The sequence below is a fragment of the Letharia lupina genome (genome assembly GCF_014066315.1).
Source record: "Letharia lupina isolate WasteWater1 chromosome Unknown contig_16, whole genome shotgun sequence".
Classification (NCBI taxonomy): Eukaryota; Fungi; Ascomycota; class Lecanoromycetes; order Lecanorales; family Parmeliaceae; genus Letharia; species Letharia lupina.
In genome coordinates, this window is record NW_023502985.1 from 1,529,750 (window position 1) to 1,546,900 (window position 17,151).

At 50.9% G+C, this 17,151-nt stretch overlaps 8 protein-coding genes across 8 annotated transcripts; 4 read left to right on the top strand and 4 right to left on the bottom strand.

Annotated features, from left to right (window-relative positions):
* Positions 1-336: 336 nt before the first annotated feature.
* Positions 337-3,076, bottom strand: HO133_003153 (uncharacterized protein; the record flags this gene model as incomplete). The annotated part of the gene is made up of 2 exons (XM_037294077.1): positions 337-1,012; positions 1,638-3,076. The coding sequence occupies 2 exons, from the start codon at positions 3,074-3,076 to the stop codon at positions 337-339; spliced, it is 2,115 nt and encodes a 704-aa protein (XP_037150155.1).
* A 535-nt stretch (positions 3,077-3,611) lies between these two features.
* HO133_003154 (uncharacterized protein) lies at positions 3,612-4,472 on the top strand (the record flags this gene model as incomplete). Its single annotated transcript, XM_037294078.1, has 1 exon — positions 3,612-4,472. The coding sequence occupies one exon, from the start codon at positions 3,612-3,614 to the stop codon at positions 4,470-4,472; it is 861 nt and encodes a 286-aa protein (XP_037150156.1).
* Positions 4,473-5,329: 857 nt separating this feature from the next.
* On the top strand, positions 5,330-7,456 carry HO133_003155 (uncharacterized protein; the record flags this gene model as incomplete). Its single annotated transcript, XM_037294079.1, has 3 exons — positions 5,330-6,092; positions 6,487-6,503; positions 6,668-7,456. 3 exons carry the CDS (start codon positions 5,330-5,332, stop codon positions 7,454-7,456), a joined length of 1,569 nt encoding a protein of 522 aa, XP_037150157.1.
* A 974-nt stretch (positions 7,457-8,430) lies between these two features.
* Positions 8,431-9,297, top strand: HO133_003156 (uncharacterized protein; the record flags this gene model as incomplete). Its single annotated transcript, XM_037294080.1, has 1 exon — positions 8,431-9,297. One exon carries the CDS (start codon positions 8,431-8,433, stop codon positions 9,295-9,297), a length of 867 nt encoding a protein of 288 aa, XP_037150158.1.
* Positions 9,298-11,167: 1,870 nt separating this feature from the next.
* HO133_003157 (uncharacterized protein) lies at positions 11,168-12,042 on the top strand (the record flags this gene model as incomplete). The annotated part of the gene is made up of 2 exons (XM_037294081.1): positions 11,168-11,304; positions 11,445-12,042. The coding sequence occupies 2 exons, from the start codon at positions 11,168-11,170 to the stop codon at positions 12,040-12,042; spliced, it is 735 nt and encodes a 244-aa protein (XP_037150159.1).
* Positions 12,043-12,523: 481 nt separating this feature from the next.
* Positions 12,524-13,329, bottom strand: HO133_003158 (uncharacterized protein; the record flags this gene model as incomplete). The annotated part of the gene is made up of 2 exons (XM_037294082.1): positions 12,524-12,928; positions 13,207-13,329. The coding sequence occupies 2 exons, from the start codon at positions 13,327-13,329 to the stop codon at positions 12,524-12,526; spliced, it is 528 nt and encodes a 175-aa protein (XP_037150160.1).
* A 9-nt stretch (positions 13,330-13,338) lies between these two features.
* On the bottom strand, positions 13,339-14,261 carry HO133_003159 (uncharacterized protein; the record flags this gene model as incomplete). The annotated part of the gene is made up of 2 exons (XM_037294083.1): positions 13,339-13,372; positions 13,582-14,261. 2 exons carry the CDS (start codon positions 14,259-14,261, stop codon positions 13,339-13,341), a joined length of 714 nt encoding a protein of 237 aa, XP_037150161.1.
* Positions 14,262-15,227: 966 nt separating this feature from the next.
* HO133_003160 (uncharacterized protein) lies at positions 15,228-16,517 on the bottom strand (the record flags this gene model as incomplete). The annotated part of the gene is made up of 1 exon (XM_037294084.1): positions 15,228-16,517. The coding sequence occupies one exon, from the start codon at positions 16,515-16,517 to the stop codon at positions 15,228-15,230; it is 1,290 nt and encodes a 429-aa protein (XP_037150162.1).
* Between the last annotated feature and the right edge of the window lie 634 nt (positions 16,518-17,151).

Sequence of the window (17,151 nt, forward strand, 5' to 3'; positions counted from 1 at the left end):
ACATTACTACAGATGACACACAAACTAGAGATACTCATACTCCGACGACTCCAGTCACGTGGTAGCGATCAACTAGCATTCGGATTCAGGAAGGCAACTGGCAGGCAGGATTCGCGACTACTATTTGGTCTCATGATCATAAACCTGATCATTGGCACTTGACATTGGCCATGTATGACATTCCTTGCGGCGATCCTCATGCTTGTTCACACTGGCCATGGTTCATGCATCTCTTCACCCGAAGAACCACTGCAATGAGATTCAGAACGACGACAATGTATCCCCTTCTCGACTTTTCCAGGCCTCTTCCGCTCTTTCCCCGACCGCTCCCGCCCCTCAGTTGCCCTTGACATTGGTACTTGGATCACGAACGTGCCATCTAAGGAACGACAAAACGTTCCAGTCATCCTCGACAGTACTGCTACGATCCCCAGCCTGGATCTTCATCCACGACTCCCACACATGGGGTGGCGGATTGCTCTCCCCGAACATAGTCTTTTTTATCCACGGCTGCTCGCCGTTGTGGAGGTATGGCCCTTGATTATGACGACGGATTGCCTGCCTTACGGGACAGTCTAGTTCGGTGCAACGAGGCGGCGTTGGTGGAACTCGGGGAGCCTCAGGCCAGACAGGGTTGTCGGGTGCGTCGGAAAGTTCGGAGTCTGTGTCTGAAGGAGGCGCGTTGCGGAGGAGGGTTGGGGAGTTTGTGAAGGTAGGGTAGACGGGGCTGTCTGGTGCGTCTGAGAGGTCGGAGTCTGAGTCTGGAAGAGGCGCGTTCGGCGGTGGGTTTGAGGTCGCATGAGAGGCAGAGGCTTGCTTGTGGTCTTGCGTACTTGAGTTGGCTGTGGAAGATGCGTTTGAGGTAGAAGGAGAGGCTGTGGGTTGAGCTGTGTTTGGGGTGGTGGACATTTTCGTAGGTACGCTCAGATGTGAGTACTCGCTGATGAGGAAGATTCGTGGTATTGCAGAAGCTCGTTGAGCTCGGCGTTCTTTGATGATAAGGTGACCGGTGCTAGGGCGATGGTGTTATCGAGCTGATTTTATCACGCGTGTCTTCAGAAATGAGACAGTTGGCTTGAGAACAGATGTGTTGTGTAACCGATCACGACTTGTCTCATGCCCAAAGACATCTCATTGTCTCATTCGTTTCTATTGTCATCAGTGAAATGAACAAAGACAATGCTTTTTGGTACTCACAAATCTTTCAGAGCAGTCAGTGTGTGCCAAGTTGTGTCACATATCAGACATTCATAGGATGCCCGGATCTTAGTGGCAGATATCCCGTTGCTTCACGCCGATTGGACAGAATAATTGTGGGTCACTTACCTTATTGGGTTTCAACTGAATTTTATGCAGAATTCTTAAGGGTTACTGGGTTGAATCTTTCCTGATGATATATAATCGACACACAGGTAGTAACAGCACTGAGGACAGTAAAGATTGTGTATCTCTCTTAGCAACCGAATGCGTCGCAACTATATCCTCTATATCGTACCACTTGCTGCAGAACTCCCAGGCAAACCAACCTAGAGAAAGATCGTGTGACTCTACCACAGCAAGGAAGAAAACCTCGAAAGAAATGAAACTCAGAAGATCGTCTAAGTCATTTCCAGCTCCCTGGATGAGAGCCACAACACCCTTCTGATGAACTGGTACTCCTAGACCGTAGCGCAACCCGAGAAGACAAGTGCTGGCCCGCATACCGCCGATGAAACTCCACCCCACTCATCCCATTCAACCCCCCATAATGAAACATCGCGAACGCAATGACCAGGTCATCCTCCGCTTTCGGCTCAGGACGTCCATCGGGCGATATAACTTCACCGTCGCACGTCAGGTGAACCATGTTCCGATACGCATTCCAGATTTCTGGCGGCGGGTTGCTGTGGCCGAAGAGCCCGGTCATTATCTTGTTGTGTCGGTTGCCCATGTGGTGGTAGGGGCCTTTGGCGTGCGCCCATCTCATGGGGCATGAGGATTCGAGGCACTGGTTTGAGATGAATGCGCGTGGGATGCCGAATTCGAACTTGAGGGCAACGTCTCGGGCTTCGGAGTCGTGTGGTCGGAACTTGAGATCACCTGCAGAGTCAACGTCCGGTAAGGAGGTGACGGATCCAGAATCATCTCCTTCATACTCATCCGGCTCCGGTTCGGGAATCCTGAGCTTGAGACCAGATTCGCCGAAGCTCCGTTTGAAGTGAACAACGGGGTCAGTTGGCAGTCTCACGAATCTGGCAGGTGCTGATGGCTCTGAAAGCTTCTTTCTGTGGCCAGCGGCTACCAGATCTCGCGCTAGGGAGAAGCGAGATGTAGCCCGGGGTCGGTCGGTAGTGTATGGATATGGACCCTGACTCCTATCAGGCTTGCGACCACTGGACTTGGCGAAAGTGACTTGTCGAAGTGCCGAGGGACGTTTCACTGAGTCCACCGTCGTGGAAGACGAGGCGTGAGAGTTGCGTGTGCTGGACGAAGCTGCGTCAGAAACTTTTGTAGGGACAAGAGTCCTCTGCAGGGCCGCGATTCCATCGGACTGTTGAACACGTCGCCGGACATCTGTCACACTGGGCATAGTATCCATTTTAAAGAAGCCGTCGGCATTCCTGTCAATGAGCTCGCGATTGTGTTTCGAGGCTGTAAGTTTTCGACAATCTTTGAGATACACGGGCTGGGATGAGGAGTTGACTGGACTGAGGTCCTCAACAAAATTGCTCTTTCTGGGTGTTTGCCTAAGCGTGGCATTGCTGATGGTGTTCGCGATAGGAGACCGCTGGTCGTCACCCATCAAGGTAGCAGGGGAGTCTGGATCAGCATTAGCGATTGCTGGGGAGTTTGACTGACGGGTAGCTAGGGGTGCCACGTGCTCTTGTGGGACCACGTCCTCGACTCTTCTGGTGTCCTCGGTGACCACCTCATGGCTGCTTTTCGGATGCTCCATCGGCTCGAGGATATCCGCCGGGCCAAGGTCTACATCGCGGAATGCATCATCAAGCTCTTCTGCAAGCGATTTCTCCATGCGTCGTCTGCTGAATGTTGGTGCTGCTGATGAGGTCGATCCAGCCGATCTCACGGTGTCCATTGTTTGATTGTGTTGATCTTGCTTTGAAGATACTATGAACGAAGTCGGGCGGTATGGATGCAGAGTTGTTTGTCGTGAAGGAGACTTTGGTGCAGCTGCCAATGAGTGAAACAAGAAGAGGGGGTTGGAATGAAAGTGAGTTCCAAGCTTGGTACTTCAACACTCTCGAGGGTCGTGGGTGGGTCTCAGAACAATGACGAATTTTTCAAAAGGACATACTGTTTTAGGGCCATTGATTGTAGTCACACAAAGAACGCCATCATTGTCATTGGGCTCTTTTTCTTCAACACAAAGATCATTGTTGAGTTCATGACACTCTGACTACCAACACACTCGACCTCGCCAAGGAGATACTTTGGCGTCTCTTTCCACAATACTTGATCGTTATCACACTCTTTCAAACGTCATACAGAAACTAGGACTGTTCGGCGATCTCGATATAGCATACGCAAAAAGCCATAAGTACCGTTTATACCCTGTGCACCGAATCGAAAATCTACCACATACACCCCAAAAGCCAGAGCCTGAAGAAACGATGGCGGATCGGCCTGGCACTCATAGAGCCAACATTATCGTCGACGCGAACGTCGAAAGCTTTCGGAACGTCACACGGGATGCTCTCAATCAACAAGTTCAAGCAGTCATGGCAGATCTTGAGGTAGCGTACCAAGCGCGTGTCCATGACAATGCACAAGCTCATGGGGTCCAGATCTCAGTGAACATCAACTACAGTCTTCGCCCACTTACCAGCCAGGCTGATCTAGATGATCAAATTGCTCGCCGCAGCCGAGCGGACATGGCCCACGAAACTGCTCGACTGAACTTGGACATCGGCGTCCATGTTGGTGAAATCAATCAGCAAGACACAGACGATTTCCTAGATGATGAATATCCCCCAACGCTGTTCTCCTCAGCTGCAAGATTGCTGGATTCGCTGCCCGTTGTCAATCTTGCTGATCTCAAAGAAGAATCCCAAGATTGCCCTGTTTGCCGGGAACCCTTTTCCGGGTCAGAATACAGCGAGGCCGATACGCCGGTCTTGCTCCATTGCAATCATATCGTCGGCCGGGCCTGTGTGGAGAAATGGTTGTCAGGTGATCACAATTCATGCCCTATGTGCCGTGCAGCGATCTTTGAGCCGGCCGTGCTCACAGCGCTGGCAAACCAAGAGGGATTGAGGGACCGTTCAGGTTCTCTTTATCATGTTCAGGCGGGAAATTTCGCAAGAGAGGATATTGACGGCCGCGCAAGACCAGGGCGAAATGGAGTTCATGCCGTGGGCGACGACACCGAAGCAGCATTGCCTGAGGCCCAAGTGCTTACCGTGCTGGCAAATGAAGAGCAGTTGGATACCGGAGGATCTGAACCACACAACCCACACGAGGTTGAAATGTGACTCTTGGCACTGGAGAGGGAGAAGTTCGAATAAAGCGTTAGATTGGAACAACTCCGCGCTAGTCCACCGACGAAGAGCGCCTGGCAGCGATAGGTACGCTTGTTCGGGCCACGGCGGAATATAGCACACGGGTTGTGACCTTTCGGACGCAGATGTTAAGCATGAGTTAGACGTAAGACTTTTCATGAAGAGTTGGAGGATCAGAGCGCGTTTCTGTTTCAGATTGCTAGTTTCCCCCCAGTGATCATGAGGGAGAGTGCCGGAAGGTTTACTTAACACTTCGTTGTGCATTCCCGCTTGAAAGTTAGCATGCTCAAGGTTATGTAGTCTATCAAGTACTAGACTAATAGACGCACATGATACGGCCAATACATCTTTCAACAAACCAAGCCTGATGATAGATGGTCTATTCGCATGGAGAAGGTCAAGCCTGTGACTTTTCTCTCTCTACGTACCCCCCAAATTGAAGGATATCTCTTATGTACAAAAAAACCTCGTGTGTTCATCATCTGCGTGCGAAGAGATAGAGGAAATGGTCATTGTCATCCTTTTTGCTCTACCATGTCTCCGGGACCATGTCAATGGCTTTTACAAGAAATCTATCGGAGATAAACCTACTGTCTGTGCGTGCACGAAGAACAATGTCATTGTTATCCTGCTACTTGACCCCCGTACAAGGGGCGTTGTTGGGCTTTTAACACTATCTTATTTGACACATCTCATCTTCATGGACTACACAAACTTTGGTCATTCCTTTCGTTCTTCTTAACAGCTCCACAGAGCATCCAACATCCAACATCAACGTTAAAATAAACATTACAGTCAACTCCCACTAGCGGTATTGCTTTCAAATCGACATGGCAGATCGGCTTGGCCCACATGTGATCGAGGATCATCTGGACCCTGATACGGCTCAACTCAGCCTGAATGCTGGTTCCGACAGTGAGCAACTTTCAACAGCTGAGTCTGAGAGGCCTTCACCACCTGAGACTCAGAGTCTCCCAATACCTGAGACAGAACCCTCCCGGGCTCGAAGACTGTTTCCGTCTTCGAGGTCAGTAGCAGCAGCGTTTCTAGAGTCTCTTCCCATCGTCAAACCGGAGAACTTGCCAGAAAACTCTCAAGACTGCCACATCTGCAAAGAACGCTTTGACAACCAGGACCCAGGGGTGGTGGAAAACAATGAATTCGCAGTGAAGCTACCCTGCAATCACATTATGGGATCCAGGTGCCTCGCAAAATGGTTCGAAGGCAATAATTCCTGTCCTATGTGTCGTGCAACCTCCTTCAGCCAGGATGTGTCACCACACGCGGAGCTGCTAGGTGCCTTGAATTTACACTTATTGTCATGGTCGGCAGCCTCAAGGCACCTGGCACGCGAAGAGCAAAGAGAGACACTAGCGGCTTCCGTGAGTATTAATGAATTGGACATGCGGAGTCTTTCGGCACTTGCAGCGGAGAACACTGGGCATCTTACCAGACTGTCGGAAATTCAGGCAGGTCCGGAGAACGAGGAGAGCTGGGCGGAGACTGCTCGAATCGGGGGCAGGATTAGAGCAAACGATGCACGGCTCAGGCAAATTGAAGGCCGAATCCGATTCCAAAGGAGGGGAGCTCAGGGTGGGCCTGGTCTTTGATATTTGAAGTTTGTACTGTTGTAGAGGTTAGACTGTGTTCGAGGAACCCAGACCGCATGTAATTTCGAGCATGGCTTACTTGGTGTCACGGGTTTTGGTTAGTTTGGTACTCCCAGATGACATGATAGGTGCATTCACTTGAGAAACACCTTCGAAATTAATGCAAAGTGCTAGGAGAGAATCAGTATTGCTACTTGTAGTAAGAGCGTTTCTTAGACCCTGTGCACTTCTTTCTTATCTGCCGTCGACGCTAATTTCGTAATAAGACGCACTACAATCTCTTCCTGCGGGCACGAAGAATGTCAAACTCTTATGTTTAGTCTATCCATGTCACGGTTTCAGCCTTGTACAACACCATGCGACCTGGTTGGGCCCAGCGTGGCTTGGCAATATCGTACGGCCTTCACTGTACAACAGACCATTGAGTCCCTGACACTCCGTTACCACTCGCTCACTACAATCCTCTCCAGCTCCTATCACTCTTCCCAGTAACACTTCTAATCTTGAAATATCACTCTTGACACAGCTACATTCATTACGATTCCCTAATTGCGACAGAAGTTTGAGACTCTCACAAACCCAGAGAACGAACTCGGGTCTCTTACCTTACGCATCAACGAATTGACCGCAAAGGGCCCGGAGTCTACAAAAGTCATGGATCTCCCGAGCGTATCTGAGAGGTCAGCCCATATAGAAAGCGCACCTCGCGATAATCCTGTCGTCCTTGCCAACGTTCGCGCCAACATCCGTGGAGCTTTTGGATTCGACGCTCCTGGCCCAGTCTCTCAACACCAAGACTCCGATAGGTCGATTAATCGCTCTCAGTTACGAGATCGGAGAAACGAAATTCGTAGCCGTCTCGCTCAAGCCAGAGTAGACGCGATGGACACCGGTGCTTTGGAAACATCGAATATCAGAGCCAAGACTTTCTTAGAATCCCTCCCGGTCCTCTCGCTCACCGATCTTTTGGAAGACAAGCATGATTGCCCGATATGCATCGAGCCATACCAGGATCTTCAGCACAGTGAAAGCCCAGTGCGCCTCCCCTGCAACCATATCATTGGCAAGGACTGTCTGCTAAGCTGGCTGACGTCCTCCGCGCTGAACACCAAAAACAACACATGTCCAATATGTCGCGCCGTCTTATTCGAGCGCAACAAAGTCGCACTTAAAGATCAGCTGGGTATTCTACGCAGAAGCCTGAGTCATTTCCGGAACGCCCATGGGCCGAGAATCTCAATGGATGAAACCCTGCGGAGGAACGAAGAGCACGAGAGGACACATGACCATATCACCCAAGCGAGTGCTGCTCGGTGGCGGCTTATGCAGGCTCACAATATTCAATGATGGTACGGGTGGATTGGTGACAGAGGATACGGAGATGTGGCCAGGACAAACATTGCAGGGGCGTGTCGAGCGCAACGAAGGGGAACGTGAGGGACCGTGTAGCTTTGGATAGGGTCTTAGAATCAGGATGCGCTTCGTCCCAGGTTCAGCGATCTCCAAGCTCGTTGCTTCAGCTGTCGAGGACCGTGAGGGAGATCTTGTGGGCTCGACGGGCTGAAAATCGGCGGATCCTATTCATGGCATGGCTCTTAGGTTGTCAGTCCCTCTTCAGATAGGATGAAACCCGTGCGGTGCCCTGCATATGATCAGTGGCTATCGAAGTACTTTCTATCATCAGCTCATCATCTACCCCAAAACACAGCATTTCGTCTCCGACCGAGTGCCGCCTTTTCATTGTCATGCCTTATCTAGAGAGTCATGGCTGTAGAGTGTGTGCGAGCTGTGACTTAGCGACAATGAGCATTGTTTACGAGATTCCTTTGTTCACACCGTCTCCGAGCGAGTGCCGCCTTTTCATTGTCATGCCTTATCTAGAGAGTCATGGCTGTAGAGTGTGTGCGAGCTGTGACTTAGCGACAATGAGCATTGTTTACGAGATTCCTTTGTTCACAGCCGTCTCTGAGACAAGAGTGAATCGAGAAATTTTGTCAATGCACCTTTGTTAGTAGAGATTCATTCTTTATGCATCAAGGAATAACGCAATTGTTGCCATTCATTTTGCTTTGCTGACAATGATCTTTGTTACTGACTTTGCACCACTGCCTTCTAAACACCTGTATATATTGGCTTGACAGTATTCTTGTGTTAATAGCTCCACCTTCATCTCAGTGCACAGCTTCAACTTCCTCCCAATCACATCAACTCACCTCGTTGAACCACCGTCAGCTCTCACTACCATCGTCCAGAAGATCAAAACTCCAAGCAAGAGTAAGTTTCAAGAGATGGCAGGGGAGCGTCTTCCTACTTTGTCAAGCATGGAACGTAATTCACGCGGTGAAAGTCCACGGCCGCGCCCGATCTCAGTCATTCATCGCGACATCGAGCAAGCCATCGCAGAGCTTGAAATGAGCAGTGAAGAACATGATTTGGAAATGGCAGAAATCCACCGTGCTATCGATCGGCTGGATGCTGAAATAGCGCTTCTTTCGAGAGATGGAGACGATCTATACTACCCCGACAATTCAAGTCTCCTGGATCTTATCACCCCTTCTTTGCCAACAGGAGAATCGTCGGGGGACAATGTCTCCACGCAGGCAGGGACAAACTTCGTTGACCAGCTTCCAGGCATGAACTTGAAGGACCTACCGAAGGATAGCAGCTGCAATATCTGCATGGATCCCTTCAGCAGCACCGAAGACCCCGAATTGCCTGTCCGGCTTCCATGTGGCCATGTCATAGGCCGGAACTGCATCTCCAAATGGCTGGCGACAAGCAACAGCTGTCCGCTATGCCGACGTGTTTTCTTCGAACCAGAAGTGCGGAATCCACCGTTGACTGAGACGGAGCTAAGGGCTATGCTTCAAACAACTCGACCGGCTACCGAGACGGACCTGGATGAACGCCTGGTATTAGCCAGTCTGAGTATGCAAGATGTAGAGTCCTTCGGAAGGGAACTCAACGAGATCACGCGCCAGCAGATTGCAATGGAGAGGAGGCTGGCTAGCTTTGAGGCACAGAGTACTCCGCTGACCCCTGGGAGTGAAATGCAACTCAGAGAGCTCATGGCGGATAGTGTGGAGCTGCATGCGAGATTGGAGGATTTCCGTATTCGTCATCGGGAGTTGATCGAGAGTCATGGGATTCAACTTCCCAGGGTAGGGCGATTCTTCTCGGGGCTGTAGTCGAGACAGTTGAGCGGTGAGACGGTTGCGAAAGAAATGGGTACGATGGGTTGTGAATAGCAAGTAGGTGGTCTTGTATCAATGGGAATGCGCCTTAAGAGGTTAAACTATTCTTGTGTAACATGGAAAGGTTATTGTAGTAAGAGCCAGTGTGCCTGCTGGAGTAGACTGATATGTGATTACCCTATAGACCCGCAAGACCTGAATACAGGTCATGTTGTCGATCTTTTCCGCAGCTAGCATTGGCCAACATTAGAGCCTAATTGGTAGATATCTTCCGAAAAAGCCTTTTCAGTTATATCAATACCAGTCTCCTCCACCAACAAGTAGCACCTATGCAATAGTCTCAGGTAGAAAGCCTGCGCGCTCAGTCTCCATCGAATGCTGTTTCCTGTGCGAGCAAGTCTTCACAGATACACAAGATTCAGTTCTTGAAAACATACCATAACTCCATAGCTTCACGACTCAGCAGCCTCTGTTTTGCACCTCGTATCTCCACGGCTTGTCGTCAATATAATACCTTGCGAGACGAATGATGCAAGATCGATTCCAGAAAGACACGTGACTTGCCGAAATTCTGTCGACCTATCTCGATTTCCTCTCTCAGATTTTGGGTGGAGAAGTATCCATCTTTATACCCTTCCTTTCATCAAACTTAGTTGTCCCTCCAACATCTGCGAAGCATGTAGTGTAATCCTTGCTTGTCAAGACCATATTTTTGCGCTTGTGAGAACTGAACAGCGCATGCAGATTTCAATCTATCTAAACTGGTAGTGATGGAGCCCCATGTGTCCACTGCCCACGAGCCGGCAATCCTGCTTGTTCATGGAGGCTTCGACTTGCCAGCAACGTATAATTCATTCTGAGATCTTCTCTCAAAAGCAGAATTCATCGTGCGCTGCCCACGTCTACTGACCAACGGCGATGTGAGGCCTCCCAATCCAAGACTCGAGGACGATGTCACGACTGTACGCGCTGTGGCATTCGACCTAGCTAGCGCCGGCCATCCAATCATAGTCCTTGGACATTCTTATAGCGGACTCCTTGCTTCCGAAGCTGTCACGGAAGAACTCTATGCGAAGCATGGAAACGCAGGCGTCGTCAGACTCATCTATATGAGTGCTTGGATGATTCAGTCAAAGTCTGCCTTACCCCAGTCGTTCGAGAAAAACGGATACCAGTCTAATTTGGAATTGGCTGCAGGGTTTGCTGGATCGAAACCGCGATTAGGCTGGGAGGTGATCGTACGGTAGAGATATGGGTGTGTGGGTGTTGAGATAGGCAAGCATCTTGGTTTTTGGTGATGGAATCAGTACCATTAGTCGCCGGAATTCAAATTGCCGTTTTTGGTTGTTCAACACATTGTTCTACAGTGGAGGGAATCTAGTATCGAGAATGCATGATGCCCGGGAGTGTCGAATGAGCCAGATATGGAAACCGCCTTCTGGCACAGTCTTGCCCAAACCTTGGCAATGTCCCGGGGAGATCTGTGCACTAGGCGGTCTCTTTGGCCAGATCTCCGTTGGTGAGGCGTAACAGAGATAGCCAACGGCCGAAGCGCCCACCAGGCTTGTCATCTCTCTGGCCTGGCTCCGGATTTTGCCAGATCCAGCACGCTCTCAACACACTTGACGTGAACACAACAGAGCTGCGCGTAACACACCTCTGAGCATAACACGTTGAATCGAGTATAAGTGGTCATGCGGCAGCACTGATCTGGTCTTCTTTCTACATCAAGGCACCAAGAAAATCCAAGCAGAGAACTTACCAGGTTGTATCCGAACAAGTTGATACTGCGAAAGAAAAATCTATACCTCACCATTAAAAGAGCCACCTGCTCCACAGGGACGCCACTCAAGACTAGGAGGTCATGCCTCCAAGCTGTATAGTCGAGAATTTCCTCAGTTCGCTTCCGGTCGTCAACCTGGAAGACCTATGGGCTCATCGGCAGTGTGACATATGTCAAGAGTCTTTCTTCAAATGGGCGGAGAAACCGCTTAAGCTCCCGTGAGTACCTCTTGAATCTCGTCTCCAACGGATATTGCTGTGGCTTGCACGCGGTATTTCTTTAAGCAGGGTGTCCCTCAACATATTACGAAGCTCACAAGCTACGTACTAGAAACAGAATGCTGACATAGAATTGCTAGATGCGGGCACATCTTCGGAAGTAAATGCATCGCCGAATGGCTGTCCCCCACTGCGGTTGACCTTAAACCAAAGAACACTTGTCCCATATGTCGAGAGGTGCTCTTCTCACAATCTGGACGGCGATTCTGGGACAGTACTTCGCTTGTACCAGGTACGCGCGGAGTACGTCTTCCGGTTCCTCTCCTCACCTCCGCAGCCCGTGGTGGCCGTCAGGATGCAATCATTCATCCTGGACTTCTTGCTCGTCTGGCAAAGGCTCAAAATCGAGGTTCTGCAGGGGGCCGAAATGCACTCGGCCCAGCTGCAGAGGCACTAGCGTTGCTCCGTGTCATCATCAGAGAGCTTTCGGGTAACAAAGCAGGGAGAGAAACCGCGGAATCGATCCCCGTTTCTGTGATCGACGATGCGGTGCACTCGCTTGCTGCGCAAATGGGCCGTCTTTATGAACATCATGAGCCGCGAATAGACGAGGAGACGACTAGTATTTCTTGGGATTCGGAAGGTCCGGAGGTTTCACTTCTGCGGGACCCAGTATGGGCGCGGTGGTGTGAGTGGCAGTTGCAGGAACTGGTGTACATGGAGCTCAACACGGTATAGGGCTCTCTGCCGCATCTTCAGCTAAGGTCTTCGATGTATGAGGGGTGAGCATCTGGTATCTGGTGGAAGTGGATACTATGATCCTGTAGAATTGGCATTGTCCACAGTTAGATTGCTGATTTGAAGCCGCACTTAGACTGTGTCAGTGCATAAATATCAGAAGCTTTGTAGCCATGAATCTTTGAAGACTGTGTAGCTCGTTTTAAACGCTATTGATAACGGCTTCTATCACAAGATGAAATTTGACATGCCTCAAAACATACTTACCCTCCAACCACCCAAAGGAGTTTCATCGCAGCCGGCAATCTAGATGCCAAGGTCTTCTTGTAAAACCTTTAGACGCAACCATGTTCGGAAAGGTAGAAAGCAAGAAGGGGCCTCAAGGTCTCAAGCCAGTAAAGCGAGTGAACCAGAGAGAGAGCTGCATGCTAATGCAATGGAATCGCAGGTGTTCACGACCTGTTGAGGCCGACGGTTTTATTCAGTTGTCTTCCACAGCGTATTCCTTCTTCATCTTCTCCAGAGCCTCTCCTTCCAAAAGCGTTTGCGACACCATAGCCGGCTTCCGAAGCAAGCGGCCCCATCCTCTGTCCGTCCAGAAAAAGATCTCTTGTTTCTTTTTTCCCAAGCCAGTAAGTTGCCTCCCGTAAGAGCTGGATTCTCCTTCATTTGTACGTTCAGCGCCCTCCATTCCGCCCGTGTTCTGGCCGGTCAAGACATCTCTTGGTATGATATCGACCTTCGCCAAACCACTTGTGCTCCTCCCAATACCCCAAGTTTTATCAGTAGTACGCTGCAGTACTCCGCGCTGCTTCTGTAATCTCGGGTTCAACCGCTCCTCTTCTTCGCGCGTATCATCCTTGATAGACTGACGCGCTCCCTTTTCCTAGCCACGGCGGACACTTCGGTTAGCAGCCTCAGCATCATGGTCTCGAGCAAACGTCTCCGAACGCTTTCACTTTTCCCCAGTATGAGGGAGCTCACTGGCCACACCTTGAGGAAGCGATGAAGATAAGGCAGGAGGCAATGGTATTGTAGGTTTTTTCGCGTGCAACTCCACTAATGGTGAAAGAGGTTGCGAGTAACTAGCAATAGAGGCTGGAGGAAGAGTCCTCAGGCACCAAGCTAACAGAACTAAGTTGGCCGACGACTAAGTAAATCCACTGTGCAATTATCTCCCAGTCTACAGTCTTCCTTGGCATCCTTGAGACTTTTGGTGTCTTGACTTGAGAAGGACAGGTTTAGAGCTTTGGTGAGCGAAGCGGCAGCCAGACATGAACCAGGCATGGTTTATCTCTATGTCTCATATCTCCAGGAAACCGCATCGAGTCTAAAGTATTTGTCTGATTCTTTTTGTACAGAGGAAGTCAAAGAAAAAGAGAGTCCATCCACCCAAGACTACTAAACCAAGCTTTCCGTCCATACAGAATCCCATCCAGACTCAAATTACCGAAATATACCGAACTCTCAACCCGAACCCCGCCCACATCTCCATCTCCATCTCCATCTCCAACCCCATCCCCATCCCCACCAACTCACCCCGCCACCCCTCCCGGCCTATCCGCCCCCCTCATCAAGACCCCAAACACGACTCCCGCAACCACAAGCGCGAGCACAAACACCCACCCAATGAGACAGTTCCGTCTCCTGCCCTTACCCTCAACCCCCGCTATCGTCCTCATCCTCCCTTGGCCCTCCACATCGTCCCCCCCATCCCTCGCGTTCCGACCCCCCCGCAACTCCACATCCTCGAACCCCACCTCAGAGCGCCCCTCGTGACCACCCGCCCCGTTCCGACAATGCGGCCGCGCGATCGGCGCCGGCGCCTCGAGGTGCGGGGCGTGGTCGGCGAGGTACAACGTCGTTGGGCGTGGCGTTGCGAGTGGGTTTCGAGACGTTTCCTGCGTATGCGGCGCGTCGTCGCGAGCGGGATGCTCTTCTTCTGCTGCTACCTCTGCACCTGCACGCGGCGCCCTAAACCCCCATTCATCTACTCCGTGTCTATCCAAACGTGGATCCGGACCCACGATCGAAACGGGCGACAGGTATCCCAGCGTGGGCGAATCGGGTCCGAGGGGCGATACGGTTGGTTCTTCTGCGTGTCGAGCGTAAGTATCGGCGGTTGCGGGGCTGTGGTATTGGCTTAGGGGGCCGAGAGATTCGGGGCGTGGTGGGAGAGGGGAGAGGGGCGAGGGGAGGGGTGGGTGTGGGTGGGGCATGGTGGTGGATTTGAATTTGGAGTTGATTTTGGATTTGATTTTGGTGTTGGTTGTAGGGTTTGGTTTGCTTCGGTTCGCGTGGGTGGTGTGGCACGACCTGCGTGGACGTTCTATCTGGCGAGGTAAGAGAAGCAGAGAAGGAGCCAGTGGCTGCTTTTGCGGTCGTTTGTTTACTGCTGTAGGGTGAGAGTGCAGATAGTTGGGAATTGTACTAGGATTGGAATGTGTCGGAAAGATAACGAATGAGATGGGCAATTCTTTCTTTCTTTCTTTCTGAACATTGGCCCCAGGAAAAGAGACAAATTTTACAACTACTAACAAAGAAACTCGTGCTGTGAAGACGCGCGCACAAATGATATTCGGGAGTCCCTTTGTTGTCGTTGTTTTTCTCCACTACAAGAGACAAAGACGAATCTTCTTTCTTTTGTTTTCATTCTTTCAACGAGTATGTGAGAGGTTTTTTCCTTTGTCGTGGCCATGATGGGCGATGGGTGCGTGTACTGGAGCCCATGGTAGGCTTCCCTGAGAAGCTGGTATGCGGTCTAGCAGCGTCGAGAGATGGCGAGGAGAGGAGAGGAGAGGAGAGGAGAGGAGCAGAGAGGAGAGGGAAGGAGAGGAGAAGAGACGAGAGGAGAGGATGGCGGTGAGCGTCGTATCTAGTAAGAATAGATATACAGAGGGGGGGAAGACGTTCGACGGTGTTAGGGATCTCGTCCGCTATGTTCCAAAAGACGCGGTACCACGCAACAAGAGCAGAATGAGCCGCGGCACTTATTTTGTAGGTATCCGAAGTAAGGAATTTCAACTCATCAGCATGGAAACTGAAATGCGTATATGGGAAAAACGCAGCTAACATGCAAGACAACCAATACCGCCCTGCGCGCTGCACTATGATTGCAAATATATTAGGCGTTACTTCTCAGCGCAAGGGACTACAGCACGAGAACGGTTGCGTCACTTTACTTATCACGGGCCAGGAGCTTTCGTCCACGTCTCGCAGCCCTTCACCTTCCACCAGCCCTCGACCCTGACGATCTCTGCGGGAGTGATGACACTCTCCTCCAACAGCGCTCCTGGTGCTCTCACTTCGCCAACTAGCGCCGCCTCCTGCAGGCGAGAAGGCTGCCTTCCATTTTCTATTAGCTCCGAGATCTCCTCGACTTTTGACTGTGAACTGAGAACCTTTTTCGCCTCTGCGAGCAGAGCTTGGGTCTTCTCAATGCAGGTGTCGAGAAAGTTGTCCAGTATTTTTGCGTCGAGTGCGAGGTCGGAGCAGCTGGTCGCTTTTGCATTCACAGGCTCTGGGTCTCCGAATCTTGCGGTCCGCTTTGGGTTTCGAAGGGCTGTTTTGGCGAGTTGGGAGGAGGTAGGAGGAGGAAGGGCGGTGCTGTCGTCGAGGTTTGCAATAGTGGGTCCATCGTACAAGGATGAAGTGGTGGTGGGTAAGGTATGGGTAGACTTGGAGAAGTGGGAGAGGGTTGGAGTGCTGCGTGATTCCTTGTAAGCAGTCCTCTTACTAAGGGGTCCCAAACCCGATGATTGTTTCCAGAAATTTAGCTCACCAGAATCCTCATTTGTTCTTGCAGATCCGTCCTCATCAACGATATCCGTATCTTGCGGTGATGGAGTGCCGGGTTGGGTCCAAGGTTCTGGATCTTCCTTCTTCCATTCAGTCCAGCCATCCCCTGCTGTCCAACTCGTAGTCCAATCCCCACCACCAGAAGTCGCAGGGGTACTCCAACCCTGCTTCCCCGCAGCGCTCCAAGCACTCTCCGAGACACAGGAATGCCCCTCATAATCCCCCTTTTCATCCCCGGAGGCCTCCAACCGTGACTGTATCTTCGACTTATAGAAAAGATGATGCTCCTCCCACCGCTCGCGGTACTCCCTCATCCAAGTCCCCTCTCGCCGTATACCCTGCTCAAACTCGTCCTTACGGGCCAACCTTGGGAGCTCCTCCTCAGAAGCGTTTCCATCATCTGAGCAGGCTTCGCTCACGAGGTCGTCGGAATTCCATTCGTACGCCTCAAGGTCAGAGGCGTGGTCTCTGTCCCACAAGTGTGCGACTAGAGCGGCATCTTCGTCTGCTGAATCGGTGTCGTGAGGGAGTTCGAAATTGACCTCGGCTGACGGAAGGATGTAATCGGATGAGTCAAGGGTAATCTTTTCTAGCCAGTCGGCGTTATCCGTGATGACTCGCGATGTTGTAGGGTCTTCCAAGCTGCCGATGGAGGCGGTGCACTCTCCAGGCTGCATAATGGAGGTTCTGTTCTTAAAGAACGGTTAATCGTGTTGTGAAATGGCGAGCGCGAGTTTTTGGCGTGGCGCGATAAAAGCAACGCGATGTGACGTTGAGGATGCGGTGAATACTTTGTCAAAACACCAAGCACGTAATGACGTCTTGAACAAGGACTCGAGATGAGGTTGGAGGCCGAAGACTGGTGCTAGGAGTTCCAAGGGCTCAGGTACGAGGGGTTGATATCGGAAGGTGCGATACTCGACAATGAGAGGACAAAGGCTATTGTGGCTTCCTTTGTTCATGTCGCATTGTTGTGCCACGTACCAACAAGGCAATACAACACTGACAATTCGTGAACTTACAGAAGTGAGCTTTGGAAAGGGAGACGCACTTGTTTTGTCAAGAGTTGGAGCAAGATTGAGGTACGACGTACGGATATTCTCGGTCACAAGTTTCAAGATTCTATCACGTGACTCATTTTCGCCTCCCAGCTTGGCGCATTGCTTTTACCGTTACTCTGAGATCCAGGATCTAGCTAATGCTGACTATAACTGTATGGTGATGCGAGAAAGAAATCATTAACAGCTCAGAACTCATGAAGTGGTTCCCGTCAAATATTGTCGGGAGGATGAGCAATCAGAGCGGAGCGCG